This window comes from Eurosta solidaginis, chromosome 4, assembly GCF_040869045.1.
Source record: "Eurosta solidaginis isolate ZX-2024a chromosome 4, ASM4086904v1, whole genome shotgun sequence".
Classification (NCBI taxonomy): domain Eukaryota; kingdom Metazoa; phylum Arthropoda; class Insecta; order Diptera; family Tephritidae; genus Eurosta; species Eurosta solidaginis.
The window spans coordinates 26,712,375-26,735,137 of record NC_090322.1 but is presented as its reverse complement, the minus strand read 5'-3'; the positions used below and the strand labels follow the sequence as shown (position 1 = coordinate 26,735,137).

The window sequence follows — 22,763 nt, the reverse complement described above, 5'->3', positions numbered from 1 at the left end:
TCAATTATATGGTTGGCTCATCCCATCAGCTGATTTTATTTATTTCATTGCATGGCCGAAGGGATTGTCAAAAGGAGATGGGAAACTCAAAATGAAACCAACACATTGGCAACATTTTCTTACACATACAAAAACTGCTAAGTTTTATGTTTCCATTCCATACCATTCGCACCAACACCAATACACAGATTTTGACAATTTGAACAGACATATTTTGTTGCTTTACAGATGAGCCAACCATATAGTTGAACCATGCTATATAGTAAACAATGCTTCCTACTGTTCTTCATTCCACTCCATTCGAGTGTCTCTTTCACTGAATTTGAGTGCATCCACTCTATTCGCAACATAACCTCAATTTAAGCTGCCAAACTATATAGTAAACAATGACCAAAATCCTCTCAACTATCAGCTGTTTCCTCTCATAAAGAAAATTATGTAAAAAAGTACGCGAACAGAAATCCATCAAAAACTATCACAATTTGCGAACAGCTGATGAATTTTTGGCGGTACAAAAAATTATAAGAAGTTGAAAAAATGGAAAGCTCGAACAATTTAGAAGTTAAGTGATCCCCAGACACCAATTCATCGAGATGTCCTCATTATTTTCATTAACACATACTTCTTCCATGCTTTATTTTCAGGCTGCAATACTTGAATTAAATTTCGCAATTTGCGTAAATTACAACCAGGGGCCAAATTGTAACATCCGTGATCGTATAACTCGTCACGTAAAAACATGATTTTCGGATTATGACATACGTGAACGTACTACTTCGATCGTAATTTTGGATACGTGATGAGTGATTGAACGTACACGTTACGTTCCACTTTCATTCGAACACAAACTGGCGATCGTATACATAAAAATTAATTTTATTGAAAATGTAAGAAAATTCTTTAAATATTTGAATAAAAAAAAAAATATACAGCCCGATTCTAAACAAAAATTCCGTGCGAGGTTTTTCCCTTCTCCCATTCCTCGTATTCTAAATAAAAATTCCTTGTGAGTTTTTTCTCTTCTCCATTTCCTCCTATTCTGAACAATGTTCGAAAAAGCGGAAACCGGTTATGGGAGAAAAGTAGGTATTATGAATATGAGGGAGAGGGAGATTTCTCTCCCATTTCATAGAAGTTTTTTCACTTGTTAAATTAAAGGGAATGCATCAAAATAGTTAAAGGAAATTGGTTCTTTTAAGAAAGGACACTTATTTGTACAAATTTGTGCTAAAATATGAGTGTAAATTCTACCACAATATTCTCACTGTTAATACAACAACCACAATAGTCTTTATTTTAAGTAGAAAAGTATATCATAAGCAACAGAAGAGCTCTTGGTATATTAGATGCAGCCATCCAGAAATTGCGCAAGGATTTTTAAGAAAGCTTAAATAGATTTTGGCATATGGCGAAAGGCGAACTCAACTCGACTTGGCCGCTAGAAAATTGCTTTGCTGAATGAAAGCAGGCAACTCCAGCGGATTTGTGTTATCTTGCCGTCTTTTTCTTCTTATGCTCCTCTGTTGATGTTGCTGTGGCACAAATTCATTACTCATTTCAGTGAATAACACATGAAATACAATACTGTGCATTGTTTATATTTTATTTCTTAATTTCAAACAAATTTGCAACAATAATTAAACTTTTCAATTTTTTAAACGAAATTAGAAATGCGCAACGAAATTTCAATTCACAAAACAGCTGAGTTCGAAAATTCGAAATTCCTATTCCCCAATTATTCTTCTCCCTAGGAATAAAAAAATCCGCGAGAACAAAATTCCGCGAAAATATTTAGAATGGGTCTGATATAAAATTTCAAACTCTTATTACATATTAACAAAGGTCGGATTCAAACAAGCTTAATCCAGCCAAAAGGAAATATTGGCGGAATTCATGGCGAGACACCCGCTTTGGTATCGGCTTGCTTCAAATTTAACTTCTACAGAAAGTAACTAAAAGTTTCGTAAATTAAGCGAAATCTATTCAAGAAACTGCAATTATTTTTCGTTACAAAGGAATAATGCATAAATGATATGCTTAAGCTTTGTTCGATAAGTCCAAATGGTTACTACACTCTCTTAACCGCCTTCGGACTATCTTTTCATCGCCTTCGCTATTACTGGAGCTCAAACAAAACAATAAAATTGGGTCCACAGCAGTTATTTCATTTTTTTATACTTTTGGCAACCAATTTGACAGTTCAAAATCTATTGTGAGCTAAAAATACAATCCAAACTAATGTGGATCGTAAAATGTATTGTGAACCAGCAAAAATTGTTGGATTACGTGTTCCATTTTCTTCATGTTGAAGTACTCTAACCATTGTTTACTATATAGTTTGGCAGCTTAAGTAGAGGTTATGTTGCGAATAGAGTGGAAGGCAGTGGACTAGGCAGCCGAATGTCATATAATGAAGGAATGGTGCTCGGAGTTTTTTCAAAGTTAAAAAAAAAAATGATAAAAGCTTTAATAAAAATAAAACTATTGTTTTAATAACAACAAAAACGCCTTATATATTCTACGTACATAAATTGGTAAGGATTATCTCACTTTAAAATTTGAGTTAAATAATCTAAAGTTTTTGTTTGAAACTGAGTCGAGAACTGTGCGTGTGAATGTGCGAATTTTCACCGATCAGCTGTTAGTTGCGCTACTTGGTAAAATTTACAATGACTCTAACACTACTCCTTTGCAATGCGTTTGCGGAACACCATCAGCCGATCATTGCTCGTTTTTTAACGACCGTGATCACGACACGATGACGATCGAACAGAGTTACCAAAAGTAAAAATATTGCATACAAATAACTGATAATAAAATTTTACTATGGCAACTCTTATAAAATGCAACCGCGCACTGGTTTTATGTATACATACTGTAGTATAGAGAAATATAAGTTTCTTTATTCACGCAAATGCTAAATAACATAAAGCCCCGACACATAAGCACTTTTTCATATAGATGAGCTTAACACAAACTTATGCATTTGAGTAGATTGCACGCATTTTTATGGAGACGGTAGAATGAGCGACACTGGCGCCATCTGATATTGAAAAGTAGCCATCTCCCAAATTTTGTTACAAGCAAAGCATAAGAAGAAGAATGTGACATTTGTTTTGGTTAAGGGTGTTGACACACTTTGCAAGTGAAATTATTTGTCTCACTAGTTGGTAAATTTTCTAACATTTTTCGCAGGTAAAAACTGTAATATAACAAATGAATACGACACAAAATATGTTAGCAAGTATCTTTGTTGTAAGGGAATAATAATTTATTAATGGGAATAATGTTTATACCAGTGCTTCGCAAAATGTTTTATGTGAATGGGCAAGGCGTAATAAACTTCAATTGCCACGTCTGAAGTTCCTTCATATTTACAAACGCAACATCTTGGTTGATTGTGGCGATGTTATTGGAATGCTTGTGTTAAACACATCTATATGAAAAATGTCATTGTACCGCGGGCTATAAGAATATTCGTAGTAAAAAATATAAAAGTTACATTGCCCCTCTTCATTTTCTTTCATTTTAAATTAAATTCACTCCGATAATTCTTTCCGACACAATTCCTCTTTAATACTTTGGCATATGATCCTCTGTGGGTGCTCCATGGAGTACAACAGTGAAAGTACTTTGGAAAGTACTCTGACGTATGTACTCTATGGAATAATCACAAACAAAGCGAATGGGATCACCTACTCCTCTCCTAGGACATCGCAATGTTAATTGGAGCACATTTTTTGTATGTATACAGATTAGTTTTGGAACAATCCTATACTCCCAAAGGAGTATTCCTTACATTATTTATGGAGTACTCGCGTTTTTTGAAGGGGAATTGAAAAGAAATTCAGTTCCCTTTGTGATCGTATGTTATAATCCCATTTTGTTTATACGTTTGACGTATCACGTAATTTTCTTTCGTGTGGTTGCCGATCCAAGGTCGTGTGTTACGATTCGAGCCATGGTTCAATTATGTATATAGTTGAACCATGGATTCGAGCCCAGCAGTTTTTCGATCAGCTGTTTTTCTGTTTACTCTCTCTTTTTCTTCGCAACTAACAGCTGATCGGTGAAAATTTGCACATTCACACGCACAGTTCTCGACTCAGTTTCAAACAAAAACTTTAGATTATTTAACTCAAATTTTAAAGTGAGATAATCCTTACGAATTTATGTATATAGAATATATAAGGCGTTTTTGTTGTTATTAAAACAATAGTTTTATTTATATTAAAGCTTTATCATTTTTTTTTAACTTTGAAAAAACTCCGACCACCATTCCTTCATTATATGACATTCGACTGCCTAGTCCACTGCCTTCCACCCTATTCGCAACATAACCTCTATTTAAGCTGCCAAACTATATAGTATACAATGAGAAAAACCTGCAAAATTTGCAAGATCAACAGAAACTGGAATACCCATGGTTCAACTATATACAGGTTGGCTCATCTGTAAAGCAACAAAATATGTCTGTTCAAATCGTCAAAATCTGTGTATTGGTGTTGGTGCGAATGGAAACATAAAACTTAGCAGTTTTTGTATGCGTAATCCGGCAGTTACCCACGAACGTACGTAGAAAAAACATGTCAGCTGACACGACCTATCTTATGAGTGTGCAATGTTAACGAAAACTCACCGACGTGCAACGACCGTACGTACGTAGCCCGGAACGTAGAAATCAAAACAATTTTGATTTTTTCCGTAAGAACGTGTCAGCTGATCGCTCTCTCACTAGACAGAGTTGCCTAGTAAACTTTTGTGCGCTAATTTTTGACCGTTTGCAATTTTATGCAAAAACGCTAATTAAAGTTTGAAAAATTGTGGAAATAATTCGAAATAATTATGTAAAAGTGCTGATTATAAATATTTAATCTATTTATACTTATTCAATATGTATTCCGGCCTTTTACAATATCAAAAATTAAATTGGAAAAAGTTGATGTTTCCATAAGCATACATGCAAAATGGTCAATGGCAACAGTGCTTATCTGTAAACAATACACACACAAATATCTTATGTACATGTACACAGACGCACACATTGATTCCTACGGGCTTGAGAGTTCGGTCAAACGTGCTTCGTACGACAAACGTCCTTACGTACGGCACACGTCGGTGGGTAACTGCCGCATAAGTAAAATGTTGCCAATGTGCTGGTTTCATTTTGAGTTTGCCATCTCCTTTTGACAATCCCTTCGACCATGCAATGACATAAACAAAATCAGCTGATGAGATGAGCCAACCTGTACATAATTGAACCATGTGGAATACCCGAACGAAGCTATTATTTGACAGGTAGGTATGGGCAATGGAGGAATGGGAAGATTTTTTATTGTATGAATTCACAATGAAAGCAACCTAAATTTACAATATGTTTTTATGTACAAACGCCAATATTAATAGTTATGTTTAAGGTCGTTCGGCAGGCGAGCTGCTTCAACAGTAGCTCTTCAAAATCAAAATGTGCAGAAATTCATTACCAAGATTCAACATTTTCAATTTTCTGCTCGTTTTGTGGCATGAAAACGTGTTCATATGACGACTTTTGTGCACACTTTTACGAACATGTTGGAAATTTTGTAAACACGTCACGAGCAACAGAAGAATTCGCGTTAAATGATTCGTGTTATAACGCGATGAGTTTCCATGGAAAGATTGATCCATTGAAACTCAAAGTGGTAGAAGCCATAAAAGGAACAGATGAGGAGGCGCTTAATACATTGGTGACTGAAAGGGAAGCAGCAAAAGTCGTGAAATATGTAAACAAACGTGTGCTTATTGAAAAAGAACAAATTTCCAAATGTATGATTGGAACACAAGAAGTAGAACACAAAATAAAATTGGATGCGAGGGTAAGCCTCACAGGAAATGCATTAACTTGGGTAAAAGTCTTGAACAACGGTCGACGCTAATACGCGTCCAAAATTATAGGAAGAGGTATCAAGAGACACGTTATGACCTCACTATGAACAGTCTGAAGGTGGACACCTCCCCGCGTATAATCGGCCGTCTGCTGTTTTTGACTTTTACTCTATGTCATGTACATACTAAAAAAAATTATTTTAGAAGAGCAATAACAAAACATCAGAAAGTAGAACCGCTTCTGAGCACAATAACCAAAAGCTACCCAAAACAGATACTGATCAATTGTGTTCAATATTGCCTAACGTGTCAAAGTCCCATGAACCAGAAGTATTGATAAATACTAAAAAACGCCTTTACAGGGCACGCCATACACCAAATATGTGCACATATTGTGGTAAAACCTTTCGCCGTCGTCTACAACTGGATACTCATCTCAATATACACACCGGCTCCAAGCCACATCAATGTGAAATTTGTGGTCGACAATTTCGTGCAATAACAACATTGGCACGCCATAGGAATACACATAAGCATAATCTTGAAGAATTCATTTGTAAATTTTGTGACAAATGCTTTACGCGTCGAGCCGCATTGCTAAGCCACGAATTGAGGCATACACAGGAGCGTCATATACCCTGCGATGAATGCGATAAACATTTTTATACAGTCAATCAAATGGATACACATAAACGTAAAGTTCATAATAAGGCAGATGATGCAACGTTGCCATTTCAATGTGATTTGTGTATGAAACGCTATCGCACTGCTTCTATGTTAAGTACGCATAAGTTTAAGAAACACTACAAAGCGTCAAAAATATTTTGTGAACAATGTGGTAAGAAATTTGTTGATGAGAAACAGCTGGAGACGCATAAAATTATACATACTTGCAATATTGAAAAAAGTGTAGAATGAAGACTCATCGGATTCAGCTCCGTTAGAACTTCAGCTTTTTGTTCGGTCACATCTGCTCGGTTCGTGAAAATGTACATACATGCTTTTGACAAGAGGGCAACGATTTCTTATACTTTGAATAAGATCAATACGAGGATATATGAGTTGGTGCAAGTCTATACAGTAAGGGAATTCACCTGTCATAGTCCGGTTACCAAATGAAAAGGTCCCTTTGAAACAGTCGGGTTCCAAAACCTTTTTACAATATTGGGATCAAACAAAGATGCCTAATTCGACGATACTTCTGTCGATTCAGAGTATCGATCAAAATTTGAACTACTAAACAACTTAACTGTTGGTACAATATGCGCATCAAATCAGAAGTGATCACCAGGGCTTTGAAGTGGACTCCTATTTTGTTCGATACCATGCCAACTAAGAAGAAAGCGCCAAACTTTGAGCCATACAATATTATTATTGTTAAGTAAACCTGATATGTGGATTTTGTGCTGTTTGTGATATCTTAGAAGGTAGAGGAGCTATCGACCGAAATTGGGGCCACCAGGAACGTATTACTTTTATTTGCCTGCACCCCCAACTTGATGTTTTCCTCGGTAATGAGTTTTATGTTGATCGTGACCGCCCAACCTTCAACACGGCCAAGAGAATTTGAGAAATATTTATTTATTGTTTGTATAGATGTGACAAACGACAAAATACTAACAGAACTGTCTCTAGGAGCCTACTTACGGTGATACCACACTCAGTCGCCTTTTTTTTAATTATTACATGTAAAATAAAACTAAAGTTTAAGATCAAAAAGAAATCGACTGGCCAATTTATTAAATCAAAGCTTTTGTAATTAACTAGTGTACCGACAGACTTTGTTCTTTACGAAAATTGGTTTGCCTTCTTTTTTCTTTATCTATACCGTTCTCGTATACTTTATCCTCAATTTTCTCTTTATTCTTTTTCATCCCTTATTCCCAGCAACTAATGCGGCAGTTACTCACCGACGTGTGCCGTACGTACGGACGTTTGTCGTACGAAGCACGTTTGACCGAACTCTCAAGCCCGTAGGAATCAATGTGTGCGTCTGTGTACATGTAAATAACATATTTGTGTGTGTATTGTTTACAGATAAGCACTGTTGCCATTGCCCATTTTGCATGCATGCTTATGGGAAACATCAACTTTTTCCAATTTAGTTTTTGATGTTGTAAAAGGCTGGAATTAATATTAAATAAATATAAATATATTACATATTTATAATCTGCACCTTTACATAATTATTTCGAATAATTTCGAACATTTCTCAGAGTATTTTTGATATTACCACCAACGAATTACACACACAAATTGCATGGAGTTTGTGTGTATGTCCGCTCGCTGTTACCGCCTTACGGCTTCACCATGGCTATAGCATTGCCAGCACAATTCAAACATAAAGTATCACGTTTTTGTTAACGTTTTTAACGTAGCTGACACGACCTATCTTTTTATGAGTGTGCAATGTAAACGAAAACTCCCCGACGTGCAACGACCGTACGTACGTAGCCCGGAACATAGAAATCAAAACTATTTGGATTTTTTCCGTAAGAACGTGTCAGCTGATCGCTCTCTCACTAGACAGAGTTGCCTAGTAAACTTTTGTGCTCTAATTTTTGACCGTTTGCAATTTTATGCAAAAACACCTAATTAAAGTGTGAAAAATTGTGAAAATAATTTGAAATAATTATGTAAAAGTGCTGATTATAAATATGTAATCTATTTATACTTATTTAATATGTATTCTGGCCTTTTACAATATCAAAAATTAAATTGGAAAAAGTTGATGTTTCCATAAGCATGCATGCAAACTGGCCAACAGTGTTTTGTTGTAAACAATACACACACATATATGTTATGTACATGTACCGGGCATGCTTAACCAACGAACCGATATCATTTCGTTACGATAATTAACGTTAATAAACGAAACAAAGTCATTTCGTTTCGTTTATTAACGTTAAGAACGTCAAATTAACGAAATGATTTTGTTTCGTTTTCTGCCATATCAAAACGAAATCAAATCGTTTATGTTGATTATTAATTTCAAACTATGCTGACATTGCTATATTATCCATTTTGATGGCGGAGTCAATAAAGGTGAAAGCATTAGCCAAGCTGATTGCAACTTTTCTCATGAATTTTGACAGTACGAACATTTCTCAGAGTATTTTTGATATTACCACCAACGAATTACACACACAAATTGCATGGAGTTTGTGTGTATGTCCGCTCGCTGTTACCGCCTTACGGCTTCACCATGGCTATAGCATTGCCAGCACAATTCAAACATAAAGTATCACGTTTTTGTTAACGTTTTTAACGTTAACGAAAGCTTTTCGTTTCGGTTAAAAACGAGACATAATTTATCTTGATAATGTCTTTATCGATAATATTTCGAAGTGTTTCAACGGAAACGGTGGAAATTTTTTGATAAACGATTAGCTTAACGTTAAGGTGCATCCCTGACATCAGGCATGCTTAACCAACGAAACGATATCATTTCGTTACGATAATCAACGTTAATAAACGAAACGAAATGACTTCGGCAGTTACCCGAAATGACTTCGTTTCGTTTATTAACGTTGATTATCGTAACGAAATGATATCGTTTCGTTGGTTAAGCATGCCTGCCTGACATGTACACAGACGCACACATTGATTCCTACGGGCTTGAGAGTTCGGTCAAACGTGCTTCGTACGACAAACGTCCGTACGTACGGCACACGTCGGTGGGTAACTGCCGCATAACTCTCACTCATATGGAAGCACTGTAAATAAAAAAAGTTGGTATTCCAGAGTTTGAATTTTTCCTAATAAGGCGCGTGGCACTGCCTACCTTTCCAAAAAAAAATTTTTCCAAATATCGAACGAAAAAAAAATGAACGAAACAAAAAAATTTTCGAAATCGGTAAAGCCGTTATTGAGTTTTACTGAGACTAACGCGCAGCAATTGTTTTTATATGTATATTTAAAAATTTATTCGACTGCTGAGTGGAATATCTTCCTCTCTCGGTTGCAACACCCTATTTCATTTCTGAAACGCCGTGCGAAACGGGCGTTCTTCCACCGCATCCTGAGATGGACGTTACCCAAAACTTCACTGATATAGTGCGTTTTTGTAACGGCAGCCGAGATAAGGTGATATTCCATTCAGCAGTCGAGTTGCTGTTGTTTATGAGCACCAGTAAATGATCGGAAATCAGTATAAATTGTCATATTGTTTCTTTAAACTTTAAAATAATGACTTTGAAATACAAGGAAGAATATAAAGCTTGGAATTTGTGTCAAGAATTAATTCAATAAAAAATATAAGAATACAACGAGAACATTTTTAAATTTGCAAGATTATTCGAAACATATCAAGATTGGAATTTGTTTTTTCAAGAACTAATTCTACAATACTATTTTTGAATTATTTGTCAAGTTTGAAGAATTACCTGGCAGTGGGATCAAACTTTCCAGCCATTATGTATATCAAATCTCAAAAAAAAAAAACCTTAAATATTTTTAATTTCTTCATATTTGCATAATTTAGTTTCTTTTATTGAATAGTGTTCCTTGATGCACTGAAGAATTTTAAATGAATGGAAGTGCATCAAAAGACAAATCAAAATTTCAATTTTCTCTATCGAATTCTTAAAACGGAGCTCGAGTTTTGATAACCCCATCGATAATTCTCGATACAAATAATTATAGGTAGTGAACCGTATTGTAAAATGTTTGAATTTTAATCGATCTAGTCGTCACCTGAATTGTTGTCTACCTTCAAATCCTTTACGTCTTCTCCATTATTCATTACTTTATGCTTACTTTTAATATGCCACAGTAGTGTAGGCCTCTGATTGAAACGCATATTACAAATAATACATTCATAGCCAAGTGCATTTTCATGTATTTTCATATGAGTTCGCAAAGTATTCCGCCGTGTAAATTTGGCCTCACACAATTTACATGAGTGATTACGTTCCTTAGTGTGCACCAGAGTGTGCTTTCTTAGTTGGTACGAATCAAAAAAGCTCTTATCACATTTATCGCATTTGTGTTCTTTTTTGCCCGTATGACGTTTTTCATGCATATTTAATAAGCCAGAGGTCACGAAACCCTTACCACAATATGGGCATATAAATGGTTTTTCACCATTATGTCTCCTTAGGTGAGTTTTTAGTTCAGTATTCGAATAAAACCCTTTGTGGCATTTTACACAGGTAAATGGTTTTATGGTATTATGTCGTTGTTCATGGCTACGCATGTTACACAGCTGAGAAAATCCTAATCCACAAATTCTGCATTTATGTTTACGTTCCTTATCGCGATTTCGTAATGGCAACGCACGCACCCCTCGCACGTGCTTAATTGCAGCTTTTACACCATCAACTGCTTTCTGTTGCGACCCCACTTCCTATACATGTATAGATTATAATATACGAGTAGCAAAAATACAATTCAAGGGGCGATCTATAAATGACGTGACGCTTCTAGGTGGAAAAGCAAGGGTAACGATTCGTCATACCGGGGGTATGAGCCGACAGACAGAAAAATAAGTATCACGTAATTTTTGGATCGCCCCAACTTACAATTGTTTCAATAACTATATCGTCTGCCTCGTACTCCGTTGGTTCTAGTACTTCTGTTATAAGTTCGTCAACGGCTCCATCTTCTTTCACAGCAGTTGTATCGAAAATGATATATTGCTCGCCATTATCTACATGCAATTCGTCATGTACACCGGGTGTGTTAAAACTTACAGAATTAGAAGTCCAATCATCAAAATGCTTATCGAATATATGCTCTAGAAAATCGGGGTACACACCAAATTTGCCACGACATCCATTACACTCAATGATCATACAAAAATTTCTTGTGATAATTATTTCACCGCAATAAAACCGTTCTACTGTCTCAGTAGTATTTGGTATAGCGGAGTTGTCTGCAGACAGTTGTGTCGTTGATAAATTTGTTGTGGTTGTTGAATTTTCAAACCAGCCATCAATGTGGTTGTCAAATATATGATCCAAAAATATGGGATAAACACCAAATTTGTCAATGCATGATTTACACTCGAGTATTAAACTATAGTTTTTCGTGATGAATATTTCACCACAGTTAAATCGGTCAACTGTTTGATCTGTATTCATTTCTATTTAGCTAAAACGGTTATTGTTACCAAAATACTATTTAATTTTAGTTATTTTATTAAGATTAACAAAAAAAATTTAATCATTCAGTCAGTTAATCGATTAATATTTCTAACGTCTATAGGTGGAATGCGTTGCCAACTGTAGTGAATCTTATAATTGCCGTCTTTCAGTGAGTTTTACAGCTCCGGCTCACGCTCAATTCTCACGGGAATGCTCTGGATCATTGAGACTTGAGAAGCAGATGTCGTGAAATTTTTGCACACGTGAAATGTGATAGGCAGATGCCGCCGCTGTTTTTCATTTAACTCATACGGCGAAAGGCTAAGCACCGACATCTATTTTTGAAAAAGTTGGTATATTAAAGGCTGCGTTGCCAACCTAAAAAGTAATTAACAAATTATCTGGCTCACAAATTGAACCAGACTTCTATCTGGATTTATCTGGCTCAAATCGTTGTTGTTGCATTTACATGCAAAATTATTTATCTGGCTCAGGATTTTGCCACCGGATGATAGCTAATACATTTTCACTGGTCTCAAATGCGTATTTCCAAATGAAAAGTCCGACTCATACGATTTTTGATGCAGCATCGTGCGCTGACAGACGGGTAGATCGCATGAAGAACAGCCTTGTGCCCTAGAAGGTTTAATGTAGCATATTAATCGTTCCTGAGATGGTGCTTTGTCACTGGATCTGTATCCGGCAAAGGACCGTCAACATCGATAGCACTCCCCAAAACCTGCAGGCATTGTGAATGATAACTAAAGGCTCCATTACTGATACTTAGGACAGACTTGACTTGACTTGGCGTAAACTTGGCAACTTAGCCACGATTATACTCCACCTGGCGCATAAAATCTGGCATCATAATCAGCGTTGAAATTTATTTTTAAATAAATGTCAATTTGTATGACAAGATGTCAAAATGAAATGAAAACAAACAAATGGCATCTCAAAATGTAAACGTCACTTAGAACTTACATAGAAAATCAAAATTCAACAGACTTCTAAGTCAAGTTAAGTTTTGAGTAATCAGTAACATGCAATGTTAATTTAACAGAACTGTAAGTGACAGTTCGCAAGCCAAGTCAAGTCTATGCTAAGTATCAGTAATGGAGCCTTAAGTGTGATATCTTCTGCATAGACGTCAAAACAAAGAGGATAAATATAATAAGAGCAGTCACTCGTTATTTTTTAGGCATTTACTCGATGTAAAATATGAGGAGTCGCTACTTTTTTTATGAGGGACATTTTTGAATTGCCTTCCATTTATCCATGCGGTGTTGTCACTTTATGCAAACGTGTTTTTTGGAAAGAGAATTAAATAATTAATTAAATACAGTCGGAAAAATAAAACACAAATACCCCATGAAAATGTATAGAAGATATTTATAAACATCTCGCCCAAAAAAAAGTAGCGACTACCTCATAGTTTACATCGAGTAAATGCCTAAAAATAACGAGTGACGGCTCTTATTATATTTATCCTCTTTGGTCAAAATTCCAAAGTGATTTGTGTTTATTTTTCCGACTGTATTTAATTAGTTATTTAATCCTCTTTCCAAAAAACACGTTTGCATAAAGTGACAACACCGCATGAATAAATGGAAGGCAATTCAAAAATGTCCCTCATAAAACAAAAGTAGCGACTACGTCATAGTTTACATCGATTAAATGCCTAAAAAATAACGAGTGACGGCTCTTATTATATTTATCCTCTTTGATTGGATCACCTGATTTGTAATTGACTATCGCTGTCTCATTCTGTATCTCTTTCTATCATCCGCTGAAGATAGGCGCCGCCATATTGAACACCCTGTCAAAACGCTAAAAAGTAGCCATATTGAACATCCTGTCAGGCAGTTGACAGATAACTCTGCAAAAATTGTTGGATTACGTGTTCCATTTTCTTCATGTTGAAGTACTCTAGCAATACTCCTTTGCAAAGCGTTTGCGGACCACCATCAGCCGATCATTGCTCATTTTTTAACGACCGTGATCACGACACGATGACGATCGAACAGAGTTGCCAAAAGTAAAATATTGCATACAAATAACTGATAATAAAATTTTACTATGGCAACTCTGATAAAATGCAACCGCGCACTGTTTTTATGTATACATACTGTAGTATAGAGAAATATTAGTTTCTTTATTCACGCAAATGCTAAATAACATAAGAATCATAGTGTACAAGTACAAGTGTGTTGACTTATCTGTCAAGCATTCTGACAGGCACTCGCTGGATTCGGAATGACAGCGAATTCAAAATGGATACCATTACCGAGTGCGCCGAATGATTGAAAAATTGAAAAAGTCGATACGATTGGTAGTCAAAACTGTTGTCGTTGAGACCAAAAATGCGACTCTAGACCTGAGATTTCCATCAGGTGAGCGAGGCTGTTTGTAGTTTTGACGTTTATCGCTTAGTGAACACACTTGGTATAGGTACACTATGATAAGAATATTCGTAGTAAAAAATATAAAAGTTGTATTGCCCCTCTTCATTTACTTTCATTTTAAATTAAATTCACTCCGATAATTCTTTCCGGCACAATTCCTCTTTAGTACTTTGGCATATGATCCTCTGTGGGTGCTCCATGGAGTACTACAGTGAAAGTACTTTGGAAAGTACTCTCACGTATGTACTCTATAAACGACGCGTATTGTCATCAGTATTAATAATCCGAAGGCGGAAAATAAAAATATTAACTCGTTCAAAAGATATTAACGAAAAACCGAAAAAAGACCCGCGGGTACCTCCGAAACCGGGGGTCGGATCCATAGTATTTTTGCGCAGAACACCTTTCTGAGGTGGCGGCCTTCGGCCGCTTATAAAAAATAACCCTAGGCTACGCCATGCCAAGTCCGGGTGTGTGGTATAACCGTGGCTACCGCCACGCTGATGCACAATTTTTTTTGTGGGTACGAACACAACAACAACCACATGGAAATCGCCAACTTCAACTGCAAATATCTCCGGCAGAGATACAATTTTTCTTTTCCGCCTTCGGATTATTGTTCTCGAGATTAATATGCGTCTTTTGACGCCTCTCTCGATATTTTTGGTAGCGTATTAGCAGTCGACCCCTCAACTAGACTATTACCTTTTGTATGTTTCTTTATCTTCTTCCCAAGAACTGCCGGCAAGCGATTTGTTGATTTTGTTGCAGCTGCAATTTTGGTATCATGCATCCCTAGGCACAGCCTCGGTGCAGTTGTTAACGCTAAACTGTTTGTAACGTTAACCTGTTCTTTCTCATAATATAAAAGTCGTAATTTTTTACGACAAACAAAATTGCTGGGAAAGGTCCAGAACAGGGGTCGACTGCTAATACGCGTCCAAAAATATAGAGAGGGGTGTCAAAAGACGCGTATTGACCTCGACAACAATAATCCGAAGGCGGAAAATAAAGTGTTTGTCTCTGTCCGTAGATATTTGCAGTTGAAGATGGCAATTTTCATGTGGTTGTTGTAATGTTGTGTACTGAAAAAAATTTTGTGTACAAAGGGATTTTGCACGCATTTAATTTTGATCCCACCCCATGGGTAGACCGGCCAGAGTAATTTTTTATAAGCGCGTCCGAAGACCGCCAACGCAGAAAGGTGGATGCCACCCCCGGTTTCGGAGGGACCCGGGCCATGTTTCGATTTTTCGTTAATAACTTTTGAACGAGTTAATATTTTTATTTTCGTTTGATACCTCTCACGATATTTTTGGACGCGTATTAGCAGTCGACCTCTATTCTAGAGTATTACCATTATTATATTATTATAAAATTCGCTCAATGTTCTTTCAAGTTGTATGTCGGGGTTAATTCTGGATACGTAGAGTTTACCCTGTTACAGTACCCAGATCGAAGTTTAGCTAGAGAGACGCGCTAGTTCTGGGAATTTTTCTTTGAGTACTGGATTTGCCGGGCAATTCCTGGCATAGAGGTCCGACGCCTGTTTGTGGATATCACGGAGGAGCTGTTTGTGCTTTTTTGCTTCATACGGGTGTGTTCTCAGGAGCCGTATTTCCCCATAATGCTTACGGAGATGACGCTTTAAGCCCCTGTGCGGTATAGACTCATCAATCATATGTCTGTTGGGATGCCCAGGTTTCTGGGTATTCAACAGGAACTGTTTGGTTAGCATTTCATTTCTCTTCCTAATGGGGAGTACTCTCGCCTCATTATGTAGATGGTGTTCTGGGGACATAAGAATACAGCCCGTATCGGGGACGCGTAGCGTGCACTCGACCGGTCAATTGCTTTGTAAGTGGCAATGAGTGTTTGTCTTTACCCCAAGTGCTGCCGGAAAGAGAAATGAGGATTTTATTACGGCTCTGGATTGTGGGGATAATTTCGGTTGCATGCTCAGCAAAATGTAGATCCTGATCGAACGTCTCACCTAAGATTTTTGGGTGTAAGACAGTCGGTAGCGTGATGCCATCGACGTGGATGTTCAATATAGTCGACATTTAGCGCATCCATGTTGTAATAAGGAGATGGTTGTTTATTTTATTACCTAGCTCATCGATGGGTGGCCCGGGACCTGTAGTCATTGGCGTAGGATAGAATGGTAACTCTTTCTGGTGGCGAAAGGAGCTTCGATATGTAGAAGTTAAACAGAAGCGAGGATAGGACACCACCCTGTGGTACCGCTTGTTTAATTCTTCTGGGCTTAGATGTTGCGTTCCCGAATTGTACCGATGTTTGCCGATGAGACAGGTAACGTGCGATACACCTTTGAGGCTTAATTTACTACGTTGTTCGGGAATCAGCAGAATCACTGATTTTTAAGAAAATTAAAAAAAAGTAGCACGGAGGTATAATCAGATATTATAGTTATTAAAAAATCCGCAATAAAATTATAATTTTTATTTTTCAAATTAAAATATGATTTTTATTTTTCTATTACTCAGAATTAGTTTTTGACATAAATCCAAGAAAATAAGGATCGTGACGAAAGACGGTGACAAAACTGTAGTATAACTATTGGTTATAATCAGCGACTCATTTTAATAGGCATTTTTTTTTTGTTGACTCGTAAAAGTCAGGTTTAAAACTTTTCCTTGGTAAAAGAGTATGGTATTCCGGGGATACCTATAGCATTTTCATGACGAATCATACATCCTTTTTCATAAAAATCCACACAAAAAAAAAAAAAAATCCGGACATTTATTTTATAAGACCGAAAATAAAAGTTATATCCGGATTTCTATTTCTTAAGAACAAAATAAAAGTGCAACCCCATAACTAAGATACGGGTCGTCCAAATGAAACGAATTTTTTACCAATCCATTCTCGTAAATATCTGGATTTGAAACCTGTAGGGACACTACAATTTTTCCTACTAACACTAGAATCTTCTTATCGAAAAACCATAACCAATTGCTGTTGTTGTTGTAGCGATAAAGAACCTCCCCGAAGATTTCGGGGAGTGTTATCGACGTTGATGGTCTTTTACCGGATATATATCCGGTATGTTTCGGTAACAAGCACCATTAAGGTACAAGTTCGACCATCTCGGAAACGATTTAATATGACCACATTGAACCACCAATAATTTTTCCTGAAGGACTTTTATTACAAAGGAATAACAGTTTGGGTCCCTGGCTATAATTTTTATAGGTTTCGCTTTTTTTGTATTCCTGTAAAATTTAACGAAATATGCATCCACATTGAATGAAGCTCTATACATAACCTTTATCGGCTGTCTATGGAAAATTTCAATCTTTTTTTCATGAAGTGTTAAGATTCTTAAATTTTTAATCAAAAATGATAAAAAACGATAATAAAAAAGTAAGGAAGGTTAAGTTCGGGTGTAACCGAACATTACATACTCAGTTGAGAGCTATGGTGACAACATAAGGGAAAATAACCATGTAGGAAAATGAACCGAGGGAAACCCTGGAATGTGTTTGTATGACATGCGTATCAAATGAAAGGCATTAAAAAGTATTTTATGAGGGAGTGGGCCATAGTTCTATAGGTGGACGCCATTTAGGGATATAGCCATAAAGGTGGATCAGGGTTGACTCTAGAATGCGTTTGTACGATATGGGTATCAAATGAAAGGTGTTATGAGTATTTTAAAAGGGAGTAATCCTTAGTTCCATAGGTGGACGCCGTTTCGAGATATCGCCATAAAGGTGGACCAGGGGTCACCCTAGAATTTGTTTGTACAATATGGGCATCAAACGAATGGTGTTAATGAGTATTTTAAAAGGGAGTAATCCTTAGTTCCATAGGTGGACGCCGTTTCGAGATATCGCCATAAAGGTGGACCAGGGGTCACCCTAGAATTTGTTTGTACAATATGGGCATCAAACGAATGGTGTTAATGAGTATTTTAAAAGGGAGTAATCCTTAGTTCCATAGGTGGACGCCGTTTCGAGATATCGCCATAAAGGTGGACCAGGGGTGACCCTAGAATTTGTTTGTACAATATGGGTATCAAAAGAAAGGTGTTAATGAGTGTTTTAAAAGGGAGTAATCCTTAGTTCCATAGGTGGACGCCGTTACGAGATATCGCCATAAAGGTGGACCAGGGGTGACCCTAGAATTTGTTTGTACAATATGGGCATCAAACGAAAGGTGTTAATGAGTATTTCAAAAGGGAGTGGGCCTTAATTCCATAGGTGGACGCCGTTTCGAAATATCGCCACAAAAGTGGACCAGGGGTGACTCTAGAATGTGTTTGTACGATATGGGTATCAAATTAAAGGTATTAATGAGGGTTTTAAAAGGGAGTGGTGGTTGTTGTATAGGTGGTCGCATTTTCGAGATATCGCCATAAAGGTGGACCAGGGGCGACCCTAGAATTTGTTTGTACAATATGGGTATCAAAAGAAAGGTGTTATTGAGTATTTTAAAAGGGAGTAATCCTTAGTTCCATAGGTGGACGCCGTTTCGAGATATCGCCATAAAGGTGGAGCAGGGGTGACCCTAGAATTTTTTTGTACAATATGGGTATAAAAAGAAAGGTGTTAATGAGTTTTTTAAAAGGGAGTAATCCTTAGTTCCATAGGTGGATGCCGTTTCGAGATATCGCCATAAAGGTGGGCCAGGGGTGACTCTAGAATTCGTTTGTGCAATATGGGTATCAAACGAAAGGAGTTAATGAGTATTTTAAAAGGAAGTGGGCCTTAGTTCTATAGGTGGGCGCCTTTTCGAGGTATCGCAATAAAGGTGGACCAGGGGTGACTCTAGACTTTGTTTGTGCGATATGGGTATCAAATGAAAGGTGTTAATGAGTATTTTTAAAAGGGAGTGGGCCTTCGTTCTATAGGTGTTCGCCTTTTCGAGATATCGCCATAAAGGTGGACCAGGGGTGACTTTAGAATATGTTTGTACGATATGGGTATCAAATGAAAGGTGTTAATGAGTATTTTAAAAGGGCGTGGGGCTTAGTTCTATAGGTGGACGCCTTTTCGAGATATCGCCATAAAGGTGGACCAGGGGTGACTCTAGAATGAGTTTGTACGATATGGGTATCAAATTAAAGGCATTAATGAGAGTTTTAAAAGGGAGTGGTGGTAGTTGTATATGTGAAGGCGTTTTCCAGATATCGACCAAAATGTGGACCAGGGTGACCCAGAACATTATCTGTTGGATACCGCTAATTTATTTATATATGTAATACCTGCCAAGATTTTAAGGGTTTTTTATTTCGCCCTGCAGAATTTTTCATTTTCTTCTACTTAATATGGTAGGTGTCACAACCATTTTATAAAGTTTTTTCTAAAGTTATATTTCGCGTCAATAAAACAATCCAATTACCTTACCATGTTTCATCCCTTTTTTCGTATTTGGTATAGAATTATGGCATTTTTTTCATTTTTCGTAATTTTCGATATCGAAAAAGTGGGCGTGGTCATAGTCGGATTTTGTTAATTTTTTCATACCAAGATAAAGTGAGTTCAAGTAAGCACGTGAACTAAGTTCATTATAGATATGTCGATTTTTGCTCAAGTTATCGTGTTAACGGCCATGCGGAAGGACAGACGGATGACTGTGTATAAAAACTGGGCGTGGCATCAACCGATTCCGCCCATTTTCACAGAAAACAGTTAACGTCATAAAATCTATGCCCCTACCAAATTTCAAAAGGAAATATCTCCGGCAGAGATACAATTTTTCTTTTCCGCCTTCGGATTATTGTTCTCGAGATTAATATGCGTCTTTTGACGCCTCTCTCGATATTTTTGGTAGCGTATTAGCAGTCGACCCCTCAACTAGACTATTACCTTTTGTATGTTTCTTTATCTTCTTCCCAAGAACTGCCGGCAAGCGATTTGTTGATTTTGTTGCAGCTGCAATTTTGGTATCATGCATCCCTAGGCACAGCCTCGGTGCAGTTGTTAACGCTAAACTGTTTGTAACGTTAACCTGTTCTTTCTCATAATATAAAAGTCGTAATTTTTTACGACAAACAAAATTGCTGGGAAAGGTCCAGAACAGGGGTCGACTGCTAATACGCGTCCAAAAATATAGAGAGGGGTGTCAAAAGACGCGTATTGACCTCGACAACAATAATCCGAAGGCGGAAAATAAAGTGTTTGTCTCTGTCCGTAGATATTTGCAGTTGAAGATGGCAATTTTCATGTGGTTGTTGTAATGTTGTGTACTGAAAAAAATTTTGTGTACAAAGGGATTTTGCACGCATTTAATTTTGATCCCACCCCATGGGTAGACCGGCCAGAGTAATTTTTTATAAGCGCGTCCGAAGACCGCCAACGCAGAAAGGTGGATGCCACCCCCGGTTTCGGAGGGACCCGGGCCATGTTTCGATTTTTCGTTAATAACTTTTGAACGAGTTAATATTTTTATTTTCGTTTGATACCTCTCACGATATTTTTGGACGCGTATTAGCAGTCGACCTCTATTCTAGAGTATTACCATTATTATATTATTATAAAATTCGCTCAATGTTCTTTCAAGTTGTATGTCGGGGTTAATTCTGGATACGTAGAGTTTACCCTGTTACAGTACCCAGATCGAAGTTTAGCTAGAGAGACGCGCTAGTTCTGGGAATTTTTCTTTGAGTACTGGATTTGCCGGGCAATTCCTGGCATAGAGGTCCGACGCCTGTTTGTGGATATCACGGAGGAGCTGTTTGTGCTTTTTTGCTTCATACGGGTGTGTTCTCAGGAGCCGTATTTCCCCATAATGCTTACGGAGATGACGCTTTAAGCCCCTGTGCGGTATAGACTCATCAATCATATGTCTGTTGGGATGCCCAGGTTTCTGGGTATTCAACAGGAACTGTTTGGTTAGCATTTCATTTCTCTTCCTAATGGGGAGTACTCTCGCCTCATTATGTAGATGGTGTTCTGGGGACATAAGAATACAGCCCGTATCGGGGACGCGTAGCGTGCACTCGACCGGTCAATTGCTTTGTAAGTGGCAATGAGTGTTTGTCTTTACCCCAAGTGCTGCCGGAAAGAGAAATGAGGATTTTATTACGGCTCTGGATTGTGGGGATAATTTCGGTTGCATGCTCAGCAAAATGTAGATCCTGATCGAACGTCTCACCTAAGATTTTTGGGTGTAAGACAGTCGGTAGCGTGATGCCATCGACGTGGATGTTCAATATAGTCGACATTTAGCGCATCCATGTTGTAATAAGGAGATGGTTGTTTATTTTATTACCTAGCTCATCGATGGGTGGCCCGGGACCTGTAGTCATTGGCGTAGGATAGAATGGTAACTCTTTCTGGTGGCGAAAGGAGCTTCGATATGTAGAAGTTAAACAGAAGCGAGGATAGGACACCACCCTGTGGTACCGCTTGTTTAATTCTTCTGGGCTTAGATGTTGCGTTCCCGAATTGTACCGATGTTTGCCGATGAGACAGGTAACGTGCGATACACCTTTGAGGCTTAATTTACTACGTTGTTCGGGAATCAGCAGAATCACTGATTTTTAAGAAAATTAAAAAAAAGTAGCACGGAGGTATAATCAGATATTATAGTTATTAAAAAATCCGCAATAAAATTATAATTTTTATTTTTCAAATTAAAATATGATTTTTATTTTTCTATTACTCAGAATTAGTTTTTGACATAAATCCAAGAAAATAAGGATCGTGACGAAAGACGGTGACAAAACTGTAGTATAACTATTGGTTATAATCAGCGACTCATTTTAATAGGCATTTTTTTTTTGTTGACTCGTAAAAGTCAGGTTTAAAACTTTTCCTTGGTAAAAGAGTATGGTATTCCGGGGATACCTATAGCATTTTCATGACGAATCATACATCCTTTTTCATAAAAATCCACACAAAAAAAAAAAAAAATCCGGACATTTATTTTATAAGACCGAAAATAAAAGTTATATCCGGATTTCTATTTCTTAAGAACAAAATAAAAGTGCAACCCCATAACTAAGATACGGGTCGTCCAAATGAAACGAATTTTTTACCAATCCATTCTCGTAAATATCTGGATTTGAAACCTGTAGGGACACTACAATTTTTCCTACTAACACTAGAATCTTCTTATCGAAAAACCATAACCAATTGCTGTTGTTGTTGTAGCGATAAAGAACCTCCCCGAAGATTTCGGGGAGTGTTATCGACGTTGATGGTCTTTTACCGGATATATATCCGGTATGTTTCGGTAACAAGCACCATTAAGGTACAAGTTCGACCATCTCGGAAACGATTTAATATGACCACATTGAACCACCAATAATTTTTCCTGAAGGACTTTTATTACAAAGGAATAACAGTTTGGGTCCCTGGCTATAATTTTTATAGGTTTCGCTTTTTTTGTATTCCTGTAAAATTTAACGAAATATGCATCCACATTGAATGAAGCTCTA

General features: G+C 37.1%; 2 protein-coding genes across 3 annotated transcripts in view; one reads left to right on the top strand and one right to left on the bottom strand.

Annotated features, from left to right (window-relative positions):
- The window catches only part of LOC137247561 (zinc finger protein 93-like), a 73,005-nt gene extending 60,939 nt beyond the window's left edge, over positions 1-12,066 (bottom strand). Inside the window, exons 1-2 of the mRNA XM_067778544.1 lie at positions 11,388-12,066; positions 10,555-11,212 (exon numbers count right to left, since the gene is read on the bottom strand). Of these exons, the coding sequence (XP_067634645.1) occupies positions 10,555-11,212; positions 11,388-11,948 (1,219 nt within the window). The 5' untranslated portion in view covers positions 11,949-12,066. The remainder of the gene's footprint in view (positions 1-10,554; positions 11,213-11,387) is intronic.
- On the top strand, positions 5,314-7,588 carry LOC137249431 (zinc finger protein 675). Of its 2 annotated transcripts, none has more exons than XM_067780916.1 (2): positions 5,314-5,855; positions 6,073-7,588. In XM_067780916.1, the coding sequence occupies exons 1-2, from the start codon at positions 5,409-5,411 to the stop codon at positions 6,781-6,783; spliced, it is 1,158 nt and encodes a 385-aa protein (XP_067637017.1). In that variant the 5' UTR covers positions 5,314-5,408; the 3' UTR covers positions 6,784-7,588. The 2 variants fall into 2 exon arrangements, with proteins under 2 accessions (XP_067637017.1, XP_067637016.1); XM_067780915.1 differs by having other exon boundaries at positions 6,070-7,588.
- Positions 12,067-22,763: the final 10,697 nt, after the last annotated feature.

Excerpts from the sequence above, each read along its gene's own strand:
- LOC137249431 (XM_067780915.1), top strand. The coding sequence starts at position 5,409 with ATGTTTAAGGTCGTTCGGCAGGCGAGCTGCTTCAACAGTAGCTCTTCA. Across the intron at positions 5,856-6,069 it reads AAATAAAATTGGATGCGAGG|AAGAGCAATAACAAAACATC; the intron begins GTAAGCCTCACA and ends AAATTATTTTAG.